Source organism: Saccostrea cucullata, unplaced genomic scaffold (assembly GCF_032062105.1).
Source record: "Saccostrea cucullata isolate Sc308-1 unplaced genomic scaffold, CSIRO_AGI_Scuc_v1 ctg15079, whole genome shotgun sequence".
Lineage (NCBI taxonomy): Eukaryota > Metazoa > Mollusca > Bivalvia > Ostreida > Ostreidae > Saccostrea > Saccostrea cuccullata.
In genome coordinates this window covers 1-23543 of record NW_026932829.1, presented here as the reverse complement: position 1 = coordinate 23543, position 23543 = coordinate 1, and the positions used below count along the sequence as shown (strand labels likewise).

At 34.0% G+C, this 23543-nt stretch overlaps 1 protein-coding gene across 1 annotated transcript; it reads left to right on the top strand.

Annotated features, from left to right (window-relative positions):
* The first annotated feature begins 7567 nt into the window (after window positions 1–7567).
* LOC134236306 (mothers against decapentaplegic homolog 3-like) lies at window positions 7568–10069 on the top strand. The gene is made up of 5 exons (XM_062718483.1): window positions 7568–7580; window positions 7730–7942; window positions 8388–8525; window positions 9090–9234; window positions 9642–10069. Exons 1-5 carry the CDS (start codon window positions 7568–7570, stop codon window positions 9760–9762), a joined length of 630 nt encoding a protein of 209 aa, XP_062574467.1. The 3' UTR covers window positions 9763–10069.
* Window positions 10070–23543: the final 13474 nt, after the last annotated feature.

Here is a 23543-nt window from a genome sequence, read left to right as displayed (position 1 = left end):
AATCACATTCTTTGTTGGATTTCGCAATTGTATTTCAGTCAGATTCATCAGTGTTGTCACTCAACGCATCAGTATATCAGTCCAAGTGTATACTTTGAAGCAAGATTTGCGATAATATCAGTGCTTGAAATATCATTATTATTCATTTCGATAAGGTTACACTCAATTGACTTCAGAGCTGAAATATCAATGTTATTACAGAACTCGGCTTCCCTATCGGGGCACCATAACTTTACACCTGGTTGGTTTTCACGCATGACGTTTTTTTTTTTTAGAGATTGGACAGGTGGACATAGAAAAAGACAATGGATTATGTACATCGGAAAAAAAGATCACAGAACTTGTGTTCTTCAAAATGTTGTAAAAGTTAAAAATTGTTTACACCAGTCTGGCAATAAAATAATCCACAGTTCTACTGCTTTTACAAGTAACACAACCTTTTGTTTTTGTCGGTACCGAATCTACTATTTACAATATACAAATCGTTATTTTTACAGAAATCTTTTAATTTATAGCCAAAATTGTTGGCAATTGTATCTTCAACAGAGCTATCTAGCAAAGGAATATCATATTTTTCAAAAATAAAAGCCCTTGATAACATAGAGGCTTCAAATGCACCTGAATGGTTAACATGTGTCAAAAAATATTTGCAGTAAAATAAGCCTTTAAATTCCGTACTCTAGCATTAAAATCTCCTATTAAACATACATGTTTTTGTCTGTTGAAACACCGATGAGTTCTTGCTCAATTTCTTTATAACAATCTGTACAAGAATATTTAATAGATTCAGGTAGTATATACACAACTCCGCAGATCAAATCTTCACATGTTTGAAAAAGTGACTTATTTATAACTTAAATAAGAGCACATATTTACAATCAGTATTTACAATCTTTATATACTTAAGGTAGGATTCTTCTCATATTTCTTGTATTTAAAAATTGATAAAATTTTCACAGAATCAAGAAGACAATATCAGTAAGTGATAGTATCAGTGAGATTAACTTTGACCGTATATTAGAGGCAAGGTCAGGTCAAGGTCATTATCTTTTTCCTTGACATTATGAATAAAAAAATACTGCTGCCAATCATGTGATGCCTTCTTCTATTTTAGAAGTTTAAAGATTGTTCTTTTTGCATAAAAAGATATTACTATATCGGGTCTATAGCATGATATTACCAAATTTATATAGATAATTTAACTAAACTGGACATTGGCTAATCTGAATTTTCTCTGTTTTTTCTTAATTTTTTAGGATATATAAGTAATTTTCATATGCTTCCTATATTTAACTTTTTCTTATTTTCACATCTAACAAAGTAGTCTTATAAATGTACAAAATGATACAAAAACAAAAAGTTTTGATCGTTTACTAAGAGAGAAAAAAATATTTTTTATGGACATTTGAAAATTGCTTCAAGTCTTTGATTGTGTAAAAATTATAACTAAATTCATTGTTCTATTATAATTTTAAGAGGCAGAAGATATTTTCATACGCCACCATTCCGCCAAAAATATAGTACCTGTTAGTTTTCAAGCGCAGTTTACCATTTAAAGTTGTACAATTGTGATGAGGAAAGAATAATATGGTCTTTTAAATCCCTTATACCTAAATATATAAGACATATAAGCAAATATACTTTGAAAGTTTCATCTAGTCAGAAACCAGAGAAGAATCCTACCTTAATGATTTCATCACGAACTGCTAATATCAATCCACCCGATCTTACTTTTGAAAGCTTATTTCTGTTTTTTCATAAATGTTGTATAGTCTGGAATATCAATTTCATCAGAATTATCTATCTTTGTTTCAGAGAAAGTTGATATATCGTATTGGGTAATAAATTCTTTAATTTCGGTATAATTGAGACGGTTTTTGATTCCACAGACATTTAAAGATAGAAAATTCAAAGTGTTTTCCGTTAGATCAGATGTCAGTAAAGAGTCTTCACAATTTGTGGAAGTACGTCTGCTCTCCTGCGCCCCCTAGGCGTCAGTGCGGTCTGGATGGCTTCTGGGATGGTCGTTCGCCCCTAGGTGTTTGCTGATTTGATTCCACCTATTTCCATGTGATTTCTGCCCGGAGGATCTGTAGGATGTTGTTTCTTCCGTCAGCTCTGTTATCAGTAGAGATTGGGGTGTTTACTCTTTCCCGTTTATATATAGCACATCCCGGACTAACTTGGTTGTACATTTGTCTAATCTCGTTTGTCTCATAACGGGGTAGATTTTTTCCCCTCCTCTCCTCGATTTCTACTGGGAACTGTTCATTTACCCAAATGTTACATCCATGGAGTCTATGTGGCGCTTTGCTTCTAAAGTATTCCTTGTCCTTGAAATATGTGAATTTTGCAACAATATTTCTGGGTCTATCACTGAATTCGCTGAACTTTCCCATCCTGTGGACCGTTCAAATGAAAGTTCGTAGCCAATCTTAAATTTCTTTAAATTGTAAAGAAAAAGTTGCAGAACCTCCTCTGTGTCCTCTCCTTTAAGTTCTGGAATGCCTGAAAACACTAAATTGTCTCTAAAGGATATGGCTTTTAGGTCGATTGTAACACAATGAGCGTATAGATTATAAGTTTAATTGATATATTAATTTGTACAGTACATTTATCTATAGTTCAATATTGTGTTATGAATTATAATTGATACTATCAGTGCGTAGAGCGACGGACAATCATATCTTAATTACGAACTTGTTTACAAACTCTGGGAGATAGAATACAATAACAGAGCGTCTTCATTTGACGGACAATTAGTTTTTACGATGTGTTGTTCTCGAACATTGACACTTCCAATCAGACTTTGTGCAAAGCTGCAGCCATCTAATTAACTGAAGAATGTGCAAAATGCAAATGTTAATGTAAACAGAGGACATTGCCGTATCCTATAAGGAGATGGGAGACAGAGCTTCAGTGAGGGGCGGACAATATTAATATTAATGAAGTGACACTCTAACTAACTAATTGCTATTACCAATTATTATGCTTCCTGTCAGTTTGTCTCTATATAACCCATACCCTACTATTCTAAGTGGTCTAAGGATTTATATAGCTATTATGCCGAAATAGTGCACGGCTTTATATACTGAATAAAATTCTTCCATGCACATGCCGGGGTCGAACTCACGACCTTGAGATTGTAAGTCCGATGCCTTATCGATTACGCCATAGAGACGATCACTGATTGGTACACTTTTATTAAATATATAAACTTAATTTATGCAATTGACACAAGAAGGAGAAAATAGACAAATATTATTTGAAAACAGTTATATGATTAATGTGTACAACAAACTTTCAAACTAATTACATACAGATCGTTAGATGAACTTTTATAGGGTCATTAAAACGCTTTTTTATATGACTTGATTGAAGGATGTAAAAGAAAATTATCAATGAGAATCGAAAACAAATAAGGCTATGAGAGCAATACTTAACCAAAATAACTAAGCATGCAAACAATTTTAGCATGAATATTTTGAACTGTTTAAGCACCGATATTTTCAGGAAAAAGTAAATAGATTGCCGCTAAATAATTACAACAGACCAATATGTGATGCATGACTATGTAAATAGTAGGTAGGGTTTGACACATAGTTGCACCGAGATCTTTGTAGTTGAACTTACCATGTACCCTGCCTACTGTTTGTTACCTTTATATAAATATGTGAACTGTGCACTTTATACTGTATCAATAGCTTTTAATATCTTAGAACTATGACAAAAGTCTTATGTGATGCAATGACTATGTGAGCTTTCACCATCTTGGCTCCGAATCTTTGTAGTTGAACTTACCATGTACCACTGTTTGTTACCTTTGCTGTGACTTTATAGTGTTACAAAAGTCTTCTTAATCCAAACACATTGGCTAATTGTGTTATACGATGATAGAGTATCTAATTTCTGCATTTTCTTTATTTAATAATTGCAGATCTCTCTCAGTTTGTCTTTGTGCTGCTATTCGTTCAGAACGTGCTCTCTTGTGTAATTAAGGTCTCTCGTCTTCAGCGGAAGACCTTCTTGTTATTCGTTGATTTCTTTTTCACTATTCTACTTATTTTTTATTCTTACCGATTTTGTGCACGCGATTTTTCAAAAACAGCTCATTAGATTTTTATTAAACTTTCAGGTATGATAGAACATTAAAAAATCTTGATACCCCTATTTTTATTTTCATGACGTCACTTCCGTTTCGAAGATTTTGGCAGTTTTGTGATTTTTTAGGGTCAGTTTGTCCGCTGCTCTTTAATAAAACCGCTCATTACAGAAAGATGAAACTTATAGGGGAGATAGAGCAACATATGTAGAGTTGCATTGTGTTGTTAACTTTCACCGGAAACGCTGCACGTTAACGCTCGGTATGGTCTGAAAGTCATATTGAGAGTTTCAAAATTTCTAAAACTTTCTCTATGATATCTTTTTACTTGTAAATATTTTGTTAAAAGATGAAGAATAAAATTTGTGCAAAATTAAAAGATCTTCAAATGATATCTCGAAAAAAGGACTGGCCCCTAAAATAAGGGATCTAGTGGGGTCAGAATTTTTTTCCTAATATATTTAAAAGTATTGAAAATTTGTTATACATCAAAGAAGCAAGGTTGTTCAAAATGTCAAGCTTAATCTATTGGGCTTGTCAAAAAACGTCCAGTGACGTCATTTACGGCCAAACCGGAAGTACTAGGAAAAAGTATTTTTGCTGTTCTTGACAAGGTTTTGAGTAACAACTGTCCTTGGGAGCATAAAAATTAATTTTCCGTCTGTCGTCGTCACTTCCGGTCTAACCGGAAGTAGTAAAAAATTGGCTTATTTTTGCATTAATTAACATAGATTTAGAAGACTTAAACCATTTTTGGGTGTTATTACTCATTTTTGTAAGAAATGAAAGTTACTTCTGTCAAACAGGACGGAAGACCTACTCGTTGCTTTGCAACGAGCTTTGCTCTAGTTTTTATTACTTTCAGCCTGTTTCTTAGCCGCTTCCGCATTATCCTTCACAGAGTCAAACACTAACCTCAAAGAACTAACATTTGACTCAAGATCTTTGCATTTGTTACGTGTGGTCTTTATTTCTGAATCCAGATCACTTACTTTTGTGTAACGAGTAACGAGTGAATTTAGTGCAATGATACTTCACCGTCACTATTACTGGGGTTGGAAGTGTTCCCATAGATAAGTGAATTTGACTCGGCCATTCTCTGGACCGTATCTGAGAGAGACATGACTACACAGACATAACCCAAAACCTAACTTGAGTGCAGTTCAGCTCCAGAGTTGTCCTTATAGAGAAACAATAAAACGGTCACAAAGTAATCAAAATAGTAAAATACATGTAATGCACATATTGTTATTTAAAAGTCAGTCAATACATATACGGGTAGATGTTACCTGGCAATTTCTGACCCGGACAGGAGAATATATCGTTGTTAAATACAAAAATTTTCAGAGCCCTTACACTGACCACTTCACGACTCCATTGATGACCTGTGACCTCATTCAAGAAAGGTATATGTGAATATTATGCTACGGTATCAGGAAGTCACTTCACGCCTGATTGAACACTGCTGGTCAGGTTCGGAGATAATTAGAATCAATGGACAGCGAAATTTATGCATTAATTATTTTTTTTATTGATGTTCAAGCAGGCGTGATTTACATTTTATATATACGTTATTTGCACTTTCTGTTTTTGTTTTCCTGAAATCACGTAATATCACATTATCTCACATTAAAGAACTAAAAGAACTAAAAGAATACATTTTATTTGAATAAATAAATAATAAATTAAAAAAAAAAATAATAAATACATATTCATGTACATATGTCAGTCGTGCATCGTAGTAAAAATATGTTCTAGCCATAGATATAGGTACATAAAAAAATCACTTATATAATAGATAAAAAACTTGATTACTATTATTAATTGTAATTTTAAATCTTACGTACCTTTTAAAACAAATTAAATGCATGCCGTTTTTTATTTTATTATATTGATATCAAAATAGTTTTTGGAAGATGTAGATTAATATATTCTTTTTTTTTAAATATTGGAAATATGTTTTACCAGAATCATATTTTTATGTATCTGGTTTTACATACATTTGTATTGCTGAAAAAATTCCTGACTAATTGTTTTGCTGCTGCATGTTGACTCAAATAGTTAATCTTGTACCAATTTAAGAAATTACTTTTAGAGATCCTTATATTTGGGATATCTAGAGTAAAATACTGAAAGAATAAGAGGTGGAAAATTACAACTTTCTTTTTTATACTTAAAATAAATAGGGCCAGTGAATTTTTTTTTTTTTTTGGGGGGGGGGGGGGGTGGTGGATATGGTGATTTTATTAGTTAATTACTACCATTAACTCATGGACAGGTACTTGATTTGATTCTAAATGCACAGCTCCTGATTTGTGTCACCCTCCCCCCAGCGAAGGAATTGATATCAGTCCATTTACGGGCTGATCTATAAAATAGAACATAATTGTCCTTTTCCCAGGGACATTAAGGACAGTTTGAAACATAAACTATCGTAAATGCCCTGACATATCCAACTAACTCAAAGCTAGAGCAAGCATTTCTTTTCCATTAAGTTCTATAATTAACAAAACAATTACACCGTACGTGTTTGCATTTTCATTGTTCCTTTTTTTTTTTTTTTTTTTTTTTTTGGTTTACAGCCATTCAACATTGTCTATTAAAAGTTTTATGGCGTCATTAGGACACAAAAGAGAAAAGCCTCTTGGAGGTTCCTTAAAATGATTGATTGATTGTATGTTGTTTAACGTCCCTCTCGAGAATTTTTCACTCCTATAGAGACGCCACCACTTGCCGGTGGAGAGCTACAATTTTTTTCCTATACTCAGCACTTAGGGCCATTGAGCAGTGAGGGAACTTTTTCGTGCCAGCACCTACTGCGACACGGAACCTCGGTTTATACGGTCTCATCCGAAGGACCGGTCTTCACGTCCCATAGTGGGATTCGAACCCGCGACGTAAGGATTGATTCCTTACTTCGCGACTCTCGAGCAGATGCTCTAACCACTGCGCCACGCGGATGACTCCTTAAAATGATGAATAATTGGAGAAAAGAATGCTAATTTGAAATACGTGCATACATCACGTGCCAGACATGTTTTTCCCGTTAAATCAAAATTCGCTATTCAGATTTGCTCAATCTTATGTAAATCACTATTTTTCGTAGGGGTCTAATTTTCGTTGTTTTCGAGGTATGAAGAGACCCACGAATTTATGTCTACCACGAAATGTAAAATTTTACATACATAACTACTCTAGAATTCTTCATCCACGACATTTAAACCCCATGAATCCATATTATGTCTTCAAATCACGAAAATTTGACCCAATGAAAATATATGATTTTACAGTATTTTAAAATTTTTATTATGCTTTTTAAGTCTCTTCACTTGTCCATACTTTTCTAAAGCATTATTAAGAAAACAGGTTGATAGGATTAGATAATAGTTTCTTACTAAGGAATTCCTAATACAGTTTTAAATGACCTCACAAGGAGCCTTACAAATGATGTCACATAAGCATTAGATGACATCACAGTGTAAGCACTGGTTAGGAATGTTTTGCTCTGAAACTGAAAATCTTCAACAGAATAATTTGTGAAATCGTTAATACCTCAATATGACACAAGGTGACCAAAGGAATATTTTATTCGACATAATAATCAAACTGTTATCTTGATATCTTCAGATGCTGAGCTAGTGTCCTATACAGACCCTCCATATTGGTGTTCTACTACATACTATGAATTGAATAATCGCGTCGGCGATACATTTCATGCCTCTCAGCCCTCGCTTACTGTGGATGGATTTACTTGTCCTTCCAATCCTGAGCGCTTCTGTCTAGGACTACTGTCCAACATCAACAGAACTCAGCTAGTAGAGATGACGCGCAACCACATAGGTAAGTATCAACAGAAAACAGTAGATAGAAATGACACGCTGCCACATAGGTTAATATCAGTAGAACTCAGCAGCCAAAGAGAGGATGCAGTCGCCACATAGGTTAGTATCAGTAGAACTTAGCAGATAGAGGTGACACGCCGCCAAATAGGTTAGTATCAACTTAACTTAGCAGTCGCCACAATTCTGTAGACGTATGATAAGTATATATAGACCCCTCTATACTATAAAATATCGATATTTTATAGTGACACGCCGCCAAATAGGTTAGTATCAACTTAACTCAGAAGATAAATATGACACCCCGCCATATAGGTTTATATAAGGTTTGCTTATGCACTACATTGGTTGTGTATTTGTAGGCAAAGATGTGCATTTGTTCTACATTTGGTGTCTATTTATAGGTAAGGGTATGCGTCTGTCCTATCTTGGGTGTATATTTACAGGTAAAGGTGTACGTTTGTACTATATTGGAGGCGAGGTTTTTGCGGAATGCCGCAGTGAGAGTGAGGTGTTTGTACACAGCCCCATCTGTAATCAGATTCATGGTTGGCCCCCAGCAACAGTCTATAAAATACCTAAAGGTGAGTCCAACATACATTAATGGATGCTTACATGGTACAGGGGTTAGAGCGTTTTCTCTAGTTTTAGTAAGGAGTTATCCCTACATAGCTGGTTTGAATCCCACTGTTGGACGCCTGGACAGACCCTTCAGATGAGACGTTAAAACACAATATCATGTGTCTCAGAAGAATTTTGGGGTTCAGGACACCATATCTGTTCATTAAAACAAATGGTTGTAAATCCACACTTTTGTTCTATCAATTCAAATGGAGTCTGAAAAGTAAAAAAAAAAAATGAGAAAGAGATATACCCAGTTCGAACATTTGATGTGTAATAATTCTGTGGAATCTTTATTTAAAAAAAAAACAGAAAATTGAATGACATCCTATGCCTCAACTTAATTGTCCTTTTACTGAACTCTGAATTTATTTTTGAAGCTGCATGAGCTACATGTGGTTCTGGTCTTATAATTTAATTATAATTTTGTGATTTATTAGAGAATACTGTCCATGGTATTTTTTTGACCTCAGCAATAACTTTAGTCTAGTTTTGGACATTAATTTTGTAAATGCTTTCTATTGAAGGTAGTAGGCTGAAGATTTTTAATAACCTGGAGTTTGCTACGCTGCTTACCCAGTCCGTCAATCAGGGCTTTGAGTCTGTGTACCAGCTGACTAGGATGTGTACCATTCGTATGAGTTTTGTCAAGGGCTGGGGAGCTGAGTATAGGTAAGTACACATGATGAACTCTTTATTTCATTTTCAGTAAATTTTTATTAAAACAAAGTCATTAGGACCTATGAAATTGCTTTGCTATATCTGTACAAGGAATTCCTTAAATTTACATAAGTAGGGATCCATTATAACTTCACTATATCCCTGAATTCACAATATTTGTGTTCATACTAAACAAGCTTTACTGGAAGTATCATCCTATCTTTTCTATGGAAAGAAACTAGGTTGGGTCATAGGAACAATTTTCAAAGGAGAATCATATTGACAGAAAGTAAGATTCATTTGAGATATTAATTTTGTGCGAGGAAAAGTCAGGACCAAACAACTCAACTTCCCCTGATTGTGTTAAATTTTGAAAGCGCCAAGTTATATAGAGTCATTCCTTAATTCTCTGCTTACAGGAGACAGACTGTGACCAGTATGCCCTGCTGGATTGAAATTCGCCTGAACGTTCCGCTACGGTGGCTGGACCGAGTTCTGGTCCATATGGGGTCGCCAGTGTCACGCTGCTCCAGTAGGTAGGCGGTAGGCTCCAGGGAAAAGGTCAAGCACTATGGTGGTGTCATTAAGCTGCCTATGTTGCACAAATTTCTCTTTTGGAAACAAAGCCTCTCCCTGTTTGTTGTTATGTATACAGTCAGGGTAAATACAATCTCCCAGATGAACATCACTGTGTGTACCTGAAATGAATTCAATAGTTCAGAGTTTGTTGTCCAGCTTTTGCGTGATGTGCGTGTACTAGATATACATATTCAATCTCATACTTTTATGTCTGTTGTGAAAAGGAATATGCATTTTATTTTATATAAAGTGGTCACCTTGATATATATTGAGGGTTATTGTCAATGTATTCAAAAATCAAAAAATTATTATGTTTTAATAGGAAAAAATTGAATCAGAAAAAAAGAAATACGATGTAGATATTTTGATAGGTATTTGGTGACAACTCTAATTGTTCCAGTAATGTGAATTAGCAATTGAAGAAGAAAAAGATGGGTTTTATATTATGTTGTCCATTGATGTTTTTTCATCTATTTTCAAGTTTTATTTTCATCTCGTGCAGTTTTTGATAAACTGAAGACTTATGTCTATTGTTGACTGGTGCAGATATATATGTGGTTCAGTATATTGCGGCCTTTTTGTAGTTTTTTTTTATGCGGAGATGCTTTAAAGGCAGTCTAAAGCAGAGAAAGTACAGTATAGTATTTCATGTTCTTTCAACTTCACACAGTAAACGGATATTGTAGATTGATAGTGTTTTTTTTCCATGACCGATGTAGTTTTGTTAGATGTAGAGTAAAACTTTTTTCTTTATTTTTATGAATTGGCTGAAGACTTGTGTCATTACAATTCACTTTGTCAGATGGACACTTAACTTTTTCACTCATAAGAAAAGATTTTTGAAGGAAAGTATTACTTTTGTATTCAATTTTGTCGATTTTATTTGAATCAGATTACATTATTAACACAACATGTTATTTCTAAATATTAATGAGTAACCCTTTTTTATATTCGTTGAAACCCATCACAAATAACTTTGAATGATTGAGCAATGAAGATTGTGAACAATAAAAAGGTTTAATTGCAGATTATTTTGATTTCTTTATTGAATTACATCTTTAAAATCATATTTGCCAAGGAAATATAATAACACCATAAAGGAAAAGAAGGTTTATAGAATAATTTGTTTATACTGGGGATGGCATCAGATAAACTTTAATAAGCAGTGAGTAGTAAATTATAAAACCAAGTGACTGGTTACTTGAACAAATAGGTTTTCTTGTAATTTTCTAAGAAATTATTTCAATCAAATCATATCTATTCAAAAGAATCTGAAAAAAAATTTAAAAAGCGTGAGTTATTCACTTTCTCTTACATTATCTTTAGCTCACATCAGAGCCGAAGGCTCAAGTGAGCTTTTCTGATCACATTTTGTCCGTCGTCGTCCGTCTGTTAACTTTTCATCACATTTTTGACTTCTTCTCAAGAACCACTGAGCCAATTTTAACTAAACTTGGTACAAAGCATCCAAGGTAAAAAGGAGTTTAAATTGTTAAAATGAAGGGCGAAGGGCCAAGACCCTTCATAAGGGGAGATAATCAAGAAAAGACAAAAATAGGGTGGGGTGATTAAAAAACTGAAACTTACGTGAAAGCATTCTGGGATAGTGTAGATTCTAAATTGTTAAAATCATGACCCCCGGGGGTTTGGCAGGGCCACAATAGGGAATCAAAGTTTAACATAGAAATATATAGAAAAAACTTAAAAATCTTCTTAAGAACCACTGGTCCAGAAAAGCTAAAACTAATGTGGAAGCATTCTTGGGTAGTGTACATTATTAATTGTTAAAATCATGACCCCGGGGGTTGGGTGGGGCAAAAATAGGGAATAAAATTTTATATAGAAATATATTGGAAAAACTTTAAAAATCTTCTTCTCAAGAACCACTGGTCTAGAAAAGCTTAGCTAATGTTGAAGCAACCTTGGGTAGTGTAGATTCTAAATTGTTAAAACCATGACCCCCGGGGGTTTGGCGGGGCCACAATAGGGAATCAAAGTTTTACATACAAATATATAGGAAAAAACTTTGAAAATCTTCTTCTGAAGAATCATTGGGCCAGAAAAGCTGAAACTTATGTGGAATCATCATTGGGTAGTGTAAATTCTAAATTGTTAAAATTGTGACATGGGGAAGCGGGGATATGGCGAGGCGACAATAGGTATTATAAAGGAGGAAATCTGTTAAAGAATGGCATCACCAAATTTACTCAGGCGAGCGATGTGGCCCATGGGCCTCTTTTTTTATACAATTATTGGAATAACGTGTACTTAACCCTCAAAATAAAAAAAATTGAAGTACAGTTCTCTTAAAAGTTGGTTTTACGAAGATCATGGTTGGGTACTTTTTCAATTTATTCATATTAGAACAATGTTTTTGATGACACATTATGATGTTTTGGGAATAAACTGTACCCATTTAAATGTTCTTCTGAAATTGACAATTGTTGAAATTTTGCATCAAAGTCATAGGAAGTGGCGAGTTCATTGGTACTTACTATAGATTATATTTTCTGATTTTTGAAGTCAAGAGAGTTTCATCTTAGGTTGCTTTTCCGCCTCCACTCTTTGAAAAAAAAAAACTACACAGGCATTTGAAAAACGAAAAACAAATAGCCCTGAATGAAACAAAATGGTGAGAACTCAATTTTTATACAGATCGAGTTATTTAGAAATTGATTAGTAATCATTATGTTATAAGGTACTTTTACAGTAGATATTTTTTTTTTCATAAAACTTTAATTTCAATTAGCTGTTTGGTTATTATAAAGGAGACAAAATTTTCACAATTTTATGAGCAGCAGACTCAAAAAATTACGTGAAAACCAAAAAAAAAATCACTCATATGGAGATGTTGCCATATATTTTTATTCTTTACACGACACTCAGAACCATTTAGCAGTGAGGGTTCTTTTTCGTGCCAGTACCTATACTGAAACAAGGGATCTCGGTCTATACGGTCTCATCCGAAGAACCGGTCTCCACGTCCCACAGTCGGATTCGCGATAGTAGTATAATGAACAGCAAATTTTTGGGACTTTTTGTTATTGACACTTCAAATTGGCAAATCTAACAAGAAATGATAGACATTTATGTCATTAAGAGTTATCTCCCTTATCGGAGTATGCTGTACCTTATTGTGTTATTGACATCCTTTATGAAAACTGTAACCAGTAATCAGGTTAGGACATAATAAACTCAGTAGGTGATAAACTGTTGCCATTCTAGGTTTTTTTTAAAAATATGATCTTTGTTAAGGTTTATAATCCCTCTGAACACTTATTATTATTTCAAAATTTATATTTCGCCAAAGCGAGGGGACATTAAATCTCATTCGTCTGCCTGTCTGTCTGTCTAGCTCTCCGTCTGTCAGTTTGTCAATCTCTCCGTCCGTCAAAAAAACTTTAACTTTGCTCATAACTTTTGATTGAAGCTATGACTTTCATATTTCACATGTGTATTAATTGTGACAAGACCTTTGTTTGGGTGCCACCAAATTTGATCTTTTGACCTTGGCGTTCGATCCACTTTAACACAAACATTCAAAACTTTTACTTTGGCCATATCTTTTGAATGGTTGAAACTAGGACTTTCATATTTCTCATATGTATTCTTTGTTGCAAGGCCTTTCATTGGATACCAACAATTTATACCTTTTGACTCTGACCTTGGAGATTTCTGTACATTAACCTTGACAATAACTTGTGAACAGTAATAGCTAGGGCTTTCATATTTCACACATGTATTCTTGGTGGCAAGGCCTTTAATTGGATACAAAGAACTTTGACCCTTTGACCTTGATCTTGGAGTTTGACCTACTTTTCAAAAACTTTGACCTTGGTCACAACTTTTGAACGGTAGATACTAAGACTTTCATATTTCACATGTATTTTTTGTGGCAAGACCTTTCATTGGATACCAACAACTTTGAACTGATGACCTTGACCTTGGAGATTTCTGTACCTATGAAAAAACTTTAACCTTGACCATATTTTTTGAATGGTAGAAACTTGGACTTTCATATTTCACATATGTATGCTTTGTGGCAAAGCCTTTCATTGGATACCAACAATTTTGATCTTTACCTTGGAGATTTCCGTACTTATGAAAAAACTTTATCCTTGACCATTACTTTTGAACGGTAAGGGCTCGGCCTGTCGTACTTCACATATGTAATCCTTTTGAGAAAACCTTTCATTGGATACCAAGAACTTTTACCCTTGACCTTGGAGACTGACCTTCTTTTTAAAAAAAATTACCTTGGTCGTGACTTTTGAACGGTTAGGGTTCGGGTTTTCATCATTCACATATGAATTACTTGTGACCTTTCTTAAGAAATCAACAACTCAGATCCTTTCACTTTAGAGTTTGACCTACCTTTAAAAAAGTTATCCTTGACCATAACATTTGAACAGGTGGTGTTAGGGATTTGTATTTCACAATAGTATTTCTTGTCTGAAAATCCTATTTCGGGTAATAATATATTTAATTTGCATTTAAGAAAAGTTAAATCTTCTTTATTTTGCCATACGGGGTTACCAGTGTTTCACAAACATGTTTTGTTCCTTATATTGAGAAGAGATAGGGCTTTCATACTTGACATGTGCATATGATAGGGTGTTCATATTAGACACAATATATCATAAAATTGATATCTCACCCACAAAGACACTGAAAGCGGGGGACCACAATTCTTTGAATTTACTTGTTTCCTCTTCCAAAATACTTATATATTAACAAAATACTCTGAGACCTTTTAAATGAAAATCAAAATCTGCATTGATTTGAAATTTAGGGAGTAAATACACTTTGGGGTAAAAAAATTATCTGGAGCTCTGACTTTTATAAAATGTTGCTCGAACCTGAATGAATTTCTAAAATAAATCTATTTTATAAGTAAAATACAAACAATGAAAGCATAGTTTGCGGGGCAAAATTGGATAAAAAAGACACTTCAACTTGTCTAATACATAAAGGAATAATAAATATGTATGGCATGAATAAAGATATCTCTTATGAGAGTATCAATGAACCGTAATCGACTGTAACAGTTTGTGATTAAAACCAGCTGTAGTGATTGAAAACGGAAGAAAATATACTGAGTTTACAATTAAAGTACTTGATTACAAATGAGTGAATTATTTTTAAAATCTCATTCTTTGTAATGAAAGATGAATTCATACAAAAATTTTAAAAAGGTATTTGTGCATAATGAAATTTTTAGAGGTCATTTTTTAACTAACTGACAAACATTAAATATCACTGGTCACTCTGTTTATCACTTTCATATTTGTAATCATTTAAGCATTGAATTATCATTTTTTGAAAGATGCAGTCTCATAACTGTATTATAACCAGATCAACCTCATCCTGGACTCCGACCTATATGAAGCTTTTTCGCTAAACCTCAACCATCAAAGTTTGAGGAGGCAGAGTCCCGAATGACTTAATTTGGGCCGATTATAAGTTTGTTCATTTACACCCGGGATCTTGGCTATTTCTGTGAGAGGAGACGCCAAGTGAAATAATTCAAATAATCCTTGAGCTGGGTCGGACCGACTTAATTCAGTTTTTTTTTTTTTTTGTATTTTATTTTATCTTCAATATCCCGTTCCTTTTGACCAGAGGACCTTTCTGAAAGGTGTTTTCTTAAGTTTGGGAAATGAAACAAGTCAAAGATTGAAAAATCTGGCGAATACTGTTGATGTGACAAAACATTAACTTTCTGTTTACCCCTAAACTCCTTTACTCTTCATGGCCTGTGGTTTTGGACGCTGTCAGGAAGAAATTTTATGTAGTGAATTCCTTATTCTGTTTCCTTCCTCTCATAAACCTTTCAATTTTTTGGCAAATATTTTGCTTACTAGACTCCTCCAGAAATTGAACTGCCTCCCTATATATGTATTTGAACAACAAGACCGCTAATATTTAAGAAAATAGCTTATAAAACTGTTTTTGTGTCCTTGCAAATTTTTGCTCTTCTTAGGCCTTTGCAGTTTTGTCAAGTACATCTTATTCTTAATTATGTTCCCCAAACGAAGTTGGGGAACATATTGTTTTTACTCTGTTTCTTATTATTATTAAGGTCTTCCGTCTTCACGGAAGACCTTATAGTGATTGTATTGTTTCTTATTATTATTAAGGTCTTCCGTCTTCACGGAAGACCTTATAGTGATTCTATTGTTTCTTATTTATTATTAAGGTCTTCCGTCTTCACGGAAGACCTTATAGTGATTGTATTGTTTCTTATTATTATTATTATTATTCTTTTTTTGACAAAATTTTGTGGACGGGATTTCTCGAAAACTATTCAGCGGATTTCAGCGAAACTTTCACAAAATATGCGTCATTATATGAAGTTGTGCAGTCTGTAATTTTTTTTGGTAAATTCACTTTCGGTGCCAAGTTATGGACGATTTCCTGATTTTAAAATGCGATTTTGTCGCGCACTTTTATCGAAAATGGCTGAGGATATGAACTGGAGACTTATTGGAGATGATAGATCATGACTTTGTGGTTTGCAGAATCGCCTTTTCGTGCGTCGTCGGTACTTCCGGTTTCTACCGGAAGCGTATTCAAAATATGCAATTTTAAAACTTTTTTGTTTTTCAATATTTTTCTTTGATGTTATTAATTCAAATAGAGACTCATTTGCAAATGCGTAATATGTAATTTGTTTTAGAATTGAAAAAGGCAATCTCGAGATAATCGCATTTAAAAATTTGAAGCGGTGTTTTCAATGGCTGAATGGTTAGCGCGTTGGATTGTCACGCGAGCGACCCGGGTTCGCTCCCCCGAATGTCCAAAATTTTTTTATCATTTTTTCTGCAAGATTTTTCGTATTTTATTTCAGAATCGGACGGAAGACCTCTCGTTGCTCGCAACGAGACCGTTTCTAGTTATTATTATTATTCTTTTTTTGACAAAATTTTGTGCAGGCGATTTCTCGAAAACTATTCAGCGGTTTTTCATGAAACTTTTACAAAATATGTGTCATTATATGAAGTTGTTACATCCGAAGAGAAATTTGGGAAAATCGGTCTTGGTGCCAAGTTATGGACAATTTCCTGATTTTAAAATGCGATTTTGTCGCCCCTTTTTTTCGAAAATGGTATATGATATGATATGGAGACTTATTGGAGATGATAGATCATGACTTTGTGGTTTGCAGAATCACCTTTTTGTGCGTCATCAGTACTTCCGGTCGTTACGAGGTGCAAATTAAAAAATTCGTATTTTCTAACTTTTTTGTTTTTCAACATTTTTTATTTATTTTTGGAATGATAATAGAGACCCTTTAAACGATGCTTACTATATAAGTTGTTTGGATATTGGTTAATCAGAACTCTAGATATTAATATTTGAAAATCTGAAGCGGACCCAAGATGGCGGCTGTCTCTGTCAACTCCGCCATTTCGCGGTAGGGGTTTATGGAGGCAGCTGAGCGTTTGACTAAATGATACATGAAAAGTAAAAAAACTACGTGGACTTTCACCTAGTAGTACGCTGCAATTCAGTGACAATCTTAAAACTTAATTTCCGTTTTACTGCTTTAGTGTAATTGGGCTAGATACGTGTGTGCAATGTGTTAAATTTACTTTCTTAACGTCGAAATAAAATAAAGGCGATAAGAAGTTGTTTTATTTAATATTTAATATCATTGAAGCTATCACACCTATTTGATAGATCAGACCAAAGGATAGGCGCGAATATTTACTCGTGGTGTTTGTCGCCAGATTATGAATAGTGGCCCGCCTTTTATGATTCTTAGACAGGTGTATTGTTGCAGGTGTACTGTATACACAACTATATTTAGAGCAGTATTCAAAATTTATTAGTTTTTCACAAACGTAACCACTGTGTTTCCCATGTACACTTGAGTCATATTAAACTAATACAAAAGACAGAAATAAGAAAACCATTTTTAAATAAGATCGTTTAATGGAGTTTATATTAACATTCTTTTCTCAAAGATATTTGAAGTTGAACATTGAACATAAATGAAATCTGATTCCTTGACCGTCGAAGGGCGAGGCATGTCTTTCATCGAACCATTTCTACCTTTTCATGAAGGTGTAAAGAATCGGGTTAGTTCACTTTGGGGATAAACGGGTAATTAAAAAAAGTTAAAAATGATTTCCATTTCACTTCTTTAGTGTTACTTACCTATATAAGATATAGAATATGTACAATCTGTTAAATATACTTTCTAAACCTCGAAATTTAGGCTTAAAGAACGTTCCTTTTTCTTTATTCTGTTAAAGCTATCACACCTATTTAATGAAACATTCCAAAGAAAAGGCGCGCAGATTAACTTGTGGCGTTTGGCGCGAAATTATAAATAGTGGCGCGCCTTTCGTGATTCTTAGACAGGTGTATTGTTGAAGAAGTATATTCAAGTACATTTAGAGCAGTGGACTCAAACGCGTAATTTAAGCGTGTTGGGAATAAAGAGGAAAAAAGCGCGTTGGATTTTCACGCTGGCGACCTGGGTTCAATCCTCTTTGTGACCAAATTTTTTTTATCACTTTTTCAGCTAGATTTTAGGTTCTTTTCCTAAATCGGACGGAAGACCTCTCGTTGCTCGCAACGAGATCGTTTCTAGTTATTATTATTATTCTTTTTTTGACAAAATTTTGTGCACGCGATTTCTCGAAAACTATTCAGCGGTTTTCAACGAAACTTTCACAAAAAATGCGTTATTACATGAAGTTGTGCAGTCTATAATTTATTTTGGAAAATTCGCTTCCGGTGCCAAGTTATGGAAAATTTTCTGATTTTAAAATGCGTTTTTGTCGCGCACTTTTATCGAAAATGGCTAAAGATATGAACTGGAGACTTATTGGAGACAATAGCTCGTGACTTTCTGGTTTGCAGAATCACCTTTTTGTGTGTCGTCAATACTTCCGGTCGTTACGAGATGCAAATTTAAAAAACCGTATTTTTCGAACTTTTTTGTTTTCCAATATTTTTCATTTATTTTTGGAATGCTAACAGTAACCCTTCTTATAATGCTTGCTATATGATTTGTTTGTAAATTGATAAATCCAAACTCCAAATATTAGCATTTAAAAATCTGAAGCGGGTCCAATATGGCGGTTGTCTCTGTCAACTCCGACATTTCGCAATAGGGGTTTACGGAGTCAGCCGAGCGTTTGCTTGAACGAAGGTAACATAAGGATAAATGAAATGTAAAGGAATACTTGGATTGTCACGTCGTATTTACGTTGCAATTCTGTGTCAAACTAAGTTCTTCTTAAACGTCTTCTATAATTGATTTGGCTGGTTCTCAAAGTAGAAAAAGAAAAGACTAAATGTGCAAATGAAATACGATACCTAATACATGTATCTTCTGATTTGCAACACGGAAAAACATATCTTAAATCATATTTATAAGTAATAGTTTTTCAAGAAAGAATATCAATGAATACAGTAAGTATAAAACTTGTGTCATATTAAACTAATAGAAAAGACAAAATAAGATAACTATTTTTTTAAAAGATCGTTTAATGGGGTTTGTATTAAAATTATTGTCTCGAAGATCTGATTCAAGTTATTGAGCACAAATGGTATCCAATTCCCTGACTGTCGAAAGGCGAGCCATGTTTTTCGGCGAAACAGTATAACCTTTTCATGGAAATTTAACTAATCGGGAGAGTTCACTTTGGGGATAAACAGGAAATTAAAAAAGGTAAAAATCCGAAGCCGTATCACTGCTTTAGTCGTACTTGCTTACATACGATATGGAATTTGTAAAATTAAATGTGTTAAATATGCTTTCTTATCCTCGAATTTAAGGCTATAAGAACATTTCTTTATTTCATTGAAGCTATCACACCTATAAGATAGAACATTCCAAAGAAAAGGCGCTAAGATTAATTCGTGGCGTTTGGCGCGAAATTATGAATAGTGACTCGCCTTTCATAATTCTAAGACAAAAGCACTGTTATACCGAGGTATATACAAGAAAATTTAGAGCAGAGGTCCCAAAAGCGTAATATTTTTTTGCTGGATTTTCATGTTGGCAACTAGCGTTTGGCGCTAAATTTTGAATAATGACCTGCCTTTCATAATTTTAAGAGAGAAGCATATTCGTTAATATATACAAGTAGATTAAGAGTAGAGGTCCCGATAGCGTAATATTTAGTGCGTTGGAATTTCATGGCGACTTGGGTTCAATCTCCCTTGTGTGCAAATCTTTTTTTTTACTTTTTCAGCTCGATTTTATGTCTTCTTTCCGGAATCGGACGGAAGACCTCTCGTTGCTCGCAACGAGTTTCTCATCTAGTTATTATTATTTTTTTTCTTACCGATTTTTGTGCACGCGAGTTCTCGGAAACGGCTTGGTCGATTTTCACGAGACTTTCAGATCTGATAGATATTGGTCTGAACCTTATTGGAAATTTTTTATAAGTACGTCGTCACTTCCGGTCGTGAGATATGGACGATTTACTGATTTTAAAAGGGTCAGCTTGTCCGGGCAATCACTAAAAAACGAATGAAGATATTGACTTGAGATTTTGAGTGAAGGTAGAGGAAGGATTGCTTAATTGCTTTTTTGAGTCTATATCTTTCCAGCGCAAAAGGCGTTGAAGCTCGCCTGAGCTCATTATAATTATAATATTTCTGACCATCAAATTTTGTGCACGTGATTTCTCGAAGACTACTGCATGGATTTTTATGAAATTTGCAGGAACAATGTGTTGCTATATGCAGTGACTATGTCCTGGAGATTTTTTGGAAATTCCTTTCTGGTGCCAATTTACGGACAATTATCTGATTTTAAATTGACATTTTGTTCGTGGATAATCTAAAGAACGGTTAAAGATATCACTGTGGAACTTTCAGGGACTATAGATCGTGATAAGAACTATCAACGACGCGATCTTTTGTACGTCGTCTCTACTTCCTGTCGTTACGGCATGCAAAGAAAAAAAGTCAAATTTTTAAACTTTTTTGTTTTTCAATATTTTCAAATCATATAAGTATGGTTGATAGAAACATTTCTCATTAGGCTGAATATATAATTTGTTTGTAAATTGATGAATTCGAACTCGAGATATTAACATTCAAAAGTCTGAAGCGTGATCTTAATGGCGGCGGTCTCTGTCAATTCCGACATTTCGCAATAGGGGTTTACAGAGGCAGCTGAGCGTTTGCTTGAACGAAAGTAACATAAGGAACAATGAAATGTGAAGGGATACTTGGATTGTCACGTCGTACGTTCGTTGCAATTCGGTGTCAAACTACATTTATTATCCAAGGTCTACTTACAAGTCTTCTTTAATTGGTTTTGGTTGTTTCTCAAAGTAGAAATAGAAAAGAATTGATGTGCAAACAAAGTACAATATCTATATCTTTTGTTTTGCATAACGGTAACACATAGCTTAAATCATAGTTAAAATTAATAGTCTTTCAAGAATGTAGTAGGTAAAAACGTGACCACTGTTTTCCCATGCATACTTGTGTCATATTAAATCAATAGAAAGGACAACTGTTACAATAAGAAAATATTTTATTTTTAAAGATAACAATTTTTCAAAGACCGTTTAATTGACCTATATAAACATTTTATTTTCTCAATGCAAGTTATTGAAGATAATAGAATCTTATTTCTTGACCCTCGTAGGGCGATCGAGGCATTTTTTTCGGTGAAACATACCACCTTTTTCATGAAAGTGTAAGTAATCGGCATAGTCAACTTTCGTGATTGAAAATAGAAAAATTACCAATTCATAGCTGTTTCGCTGCTTTAGTGTTATTTGCCTATATACGATATGTTTCATGTGTGTGTTATACTTTCCACACCTCAAAATTTAGGCTAGGCGATAAGAACGCTTTTTTGTTATTTGATTGAAGCTATCTCACCTATTTAAATGAACATTCCAAGAGAAATTCGCCAAGATTTACTCGTTGCGTTTGGCGCAAAATTATGAATAGTGACCCTTCTTTCATAATTCCAAGACAGATTTACTGTTGCAGAATTATATGTACATACAAGTGAAGTAAGAGTAGTTGATCAATAGCGTAATCGATAAGCGTATTGGATTTTCACGCTCGTAACACGTTTCAATTCCCAATGTGTCCAAAATATGTTTAATCCATTTTCAGCTCGATTTAATGGGTTATTTTTCGGAATCGGACGGAAGACCTACTCGTTGCTCGCAACGAGATCGTTTCTAGTTATTATTATTATTATTATTTTTCTTCTTCTTCTTCCTGGAACTTTTTTGTCCGGGAATGATCTTGTAAACTGTTCGTCCGATGTAGGTAAAACCTTTTTAGGGTTAGTAGACATGTTATGTAGATTTGCGGAATCAAGGTCATTTTGCGCGCACGTGCTTGCAAGAGCGTGCACGTGCAACACGTGAAATGACCAATATAATAGATATAGCCACAACTGTTCTTTTTTTAAATGAAATGCTTTGAAACTCATAATGTGAGGATATATTAGTAGTATAGACATGATGACATGGTGAAAATAGCAAGATCTCACGCGCATGCACGTGCACTTCGCTCTGATTGGCTGCAACTAAAGTCTCAATATCTTTCTTGTTTTTTGACGAAATCCTTTGAAATTTTGAACATATCCATGCATTAGGATATCCTACAAGATGAAATAAAGCAATTATCATGAAAACACGTGCATGCACGTGCGCTGCAATCTGATTGGCTGAAACTTTAAACAGCTATAACTCCCTTGGTTTTCAACCAAACAGGATGGGATCTGGAACATAGATAGATATAATGGACGTCTACAAGTAGGTATGGTCACCATGTGCTGCAATCTGATTGGCTGAAACTTTAAACAGCTATAACTCCCTTAGTTTTCACCCAAACGGGGTGGAATTTAGAACATAGATAGATGTAATGGCCTTCTACAAGAAGGTATGGTCACCATGCTCATGTATGCACGTGCGTGCACGTGGAATGAGTAAAATCAAACATACACTTGAATGAGCGTATTTTTTTTTTTAATAATTTTGGATTAAATACTCTATTAAATACTGGATTAAATATTGGATTAAATACAATATTCAGTATATTAAAAATATAGATTGTGTTGATAAGATGATATGGTCATGACGCAAATGCATTCACATGTGCACGCGTGCAATGCTAAAGTTTAAATGATTTTTTGTTAATGTTGTTAAAATCTCAGATGCATAGAGGTTGTCTTATTTAATGAAGCTTACAGGGAATATGGCACCAAAAGGGAGTTGGGGAGCGTTTGGGGAACATCTGTAACGGTCCCCGTTACAATTAGCACTAGTTTGTTTTGAGGTTTTATCGCAAATAAAATGGATTCAAGTTTCATGATCTGTTTGAATTTCAGAAAAACGTGGATAAGAACAATTTTTGATTTTTTTAAAAATAATTGTTTAGATTTTCTACACGCTCTCGTTTTCACTCATATTTTTAAATATAGGGTGACATTTGAGTATTAAACTTTTTTACAATCAAATGTTTCTTTAAAACAGTGTGAACTACCCCCGATATGATGTCTATAAAATTTTCTATGTAACTTAAAGTCAATAAAACATAATCTGTGATAATTTGTTGAATTATCGCTAATATACATTGGTTGTTGTATGTCCTTGTTGACAAGGAGGGTACCCACTTTTGATGACCATTATATAATTTTTGTGAATTGAAATCCACCTGTTCATGTGTGTATGAAACAGACATAAGTTGCTGTAAATTTCACATTTTTCAGTTGATATATTTTTTGGGAAATTAACAAG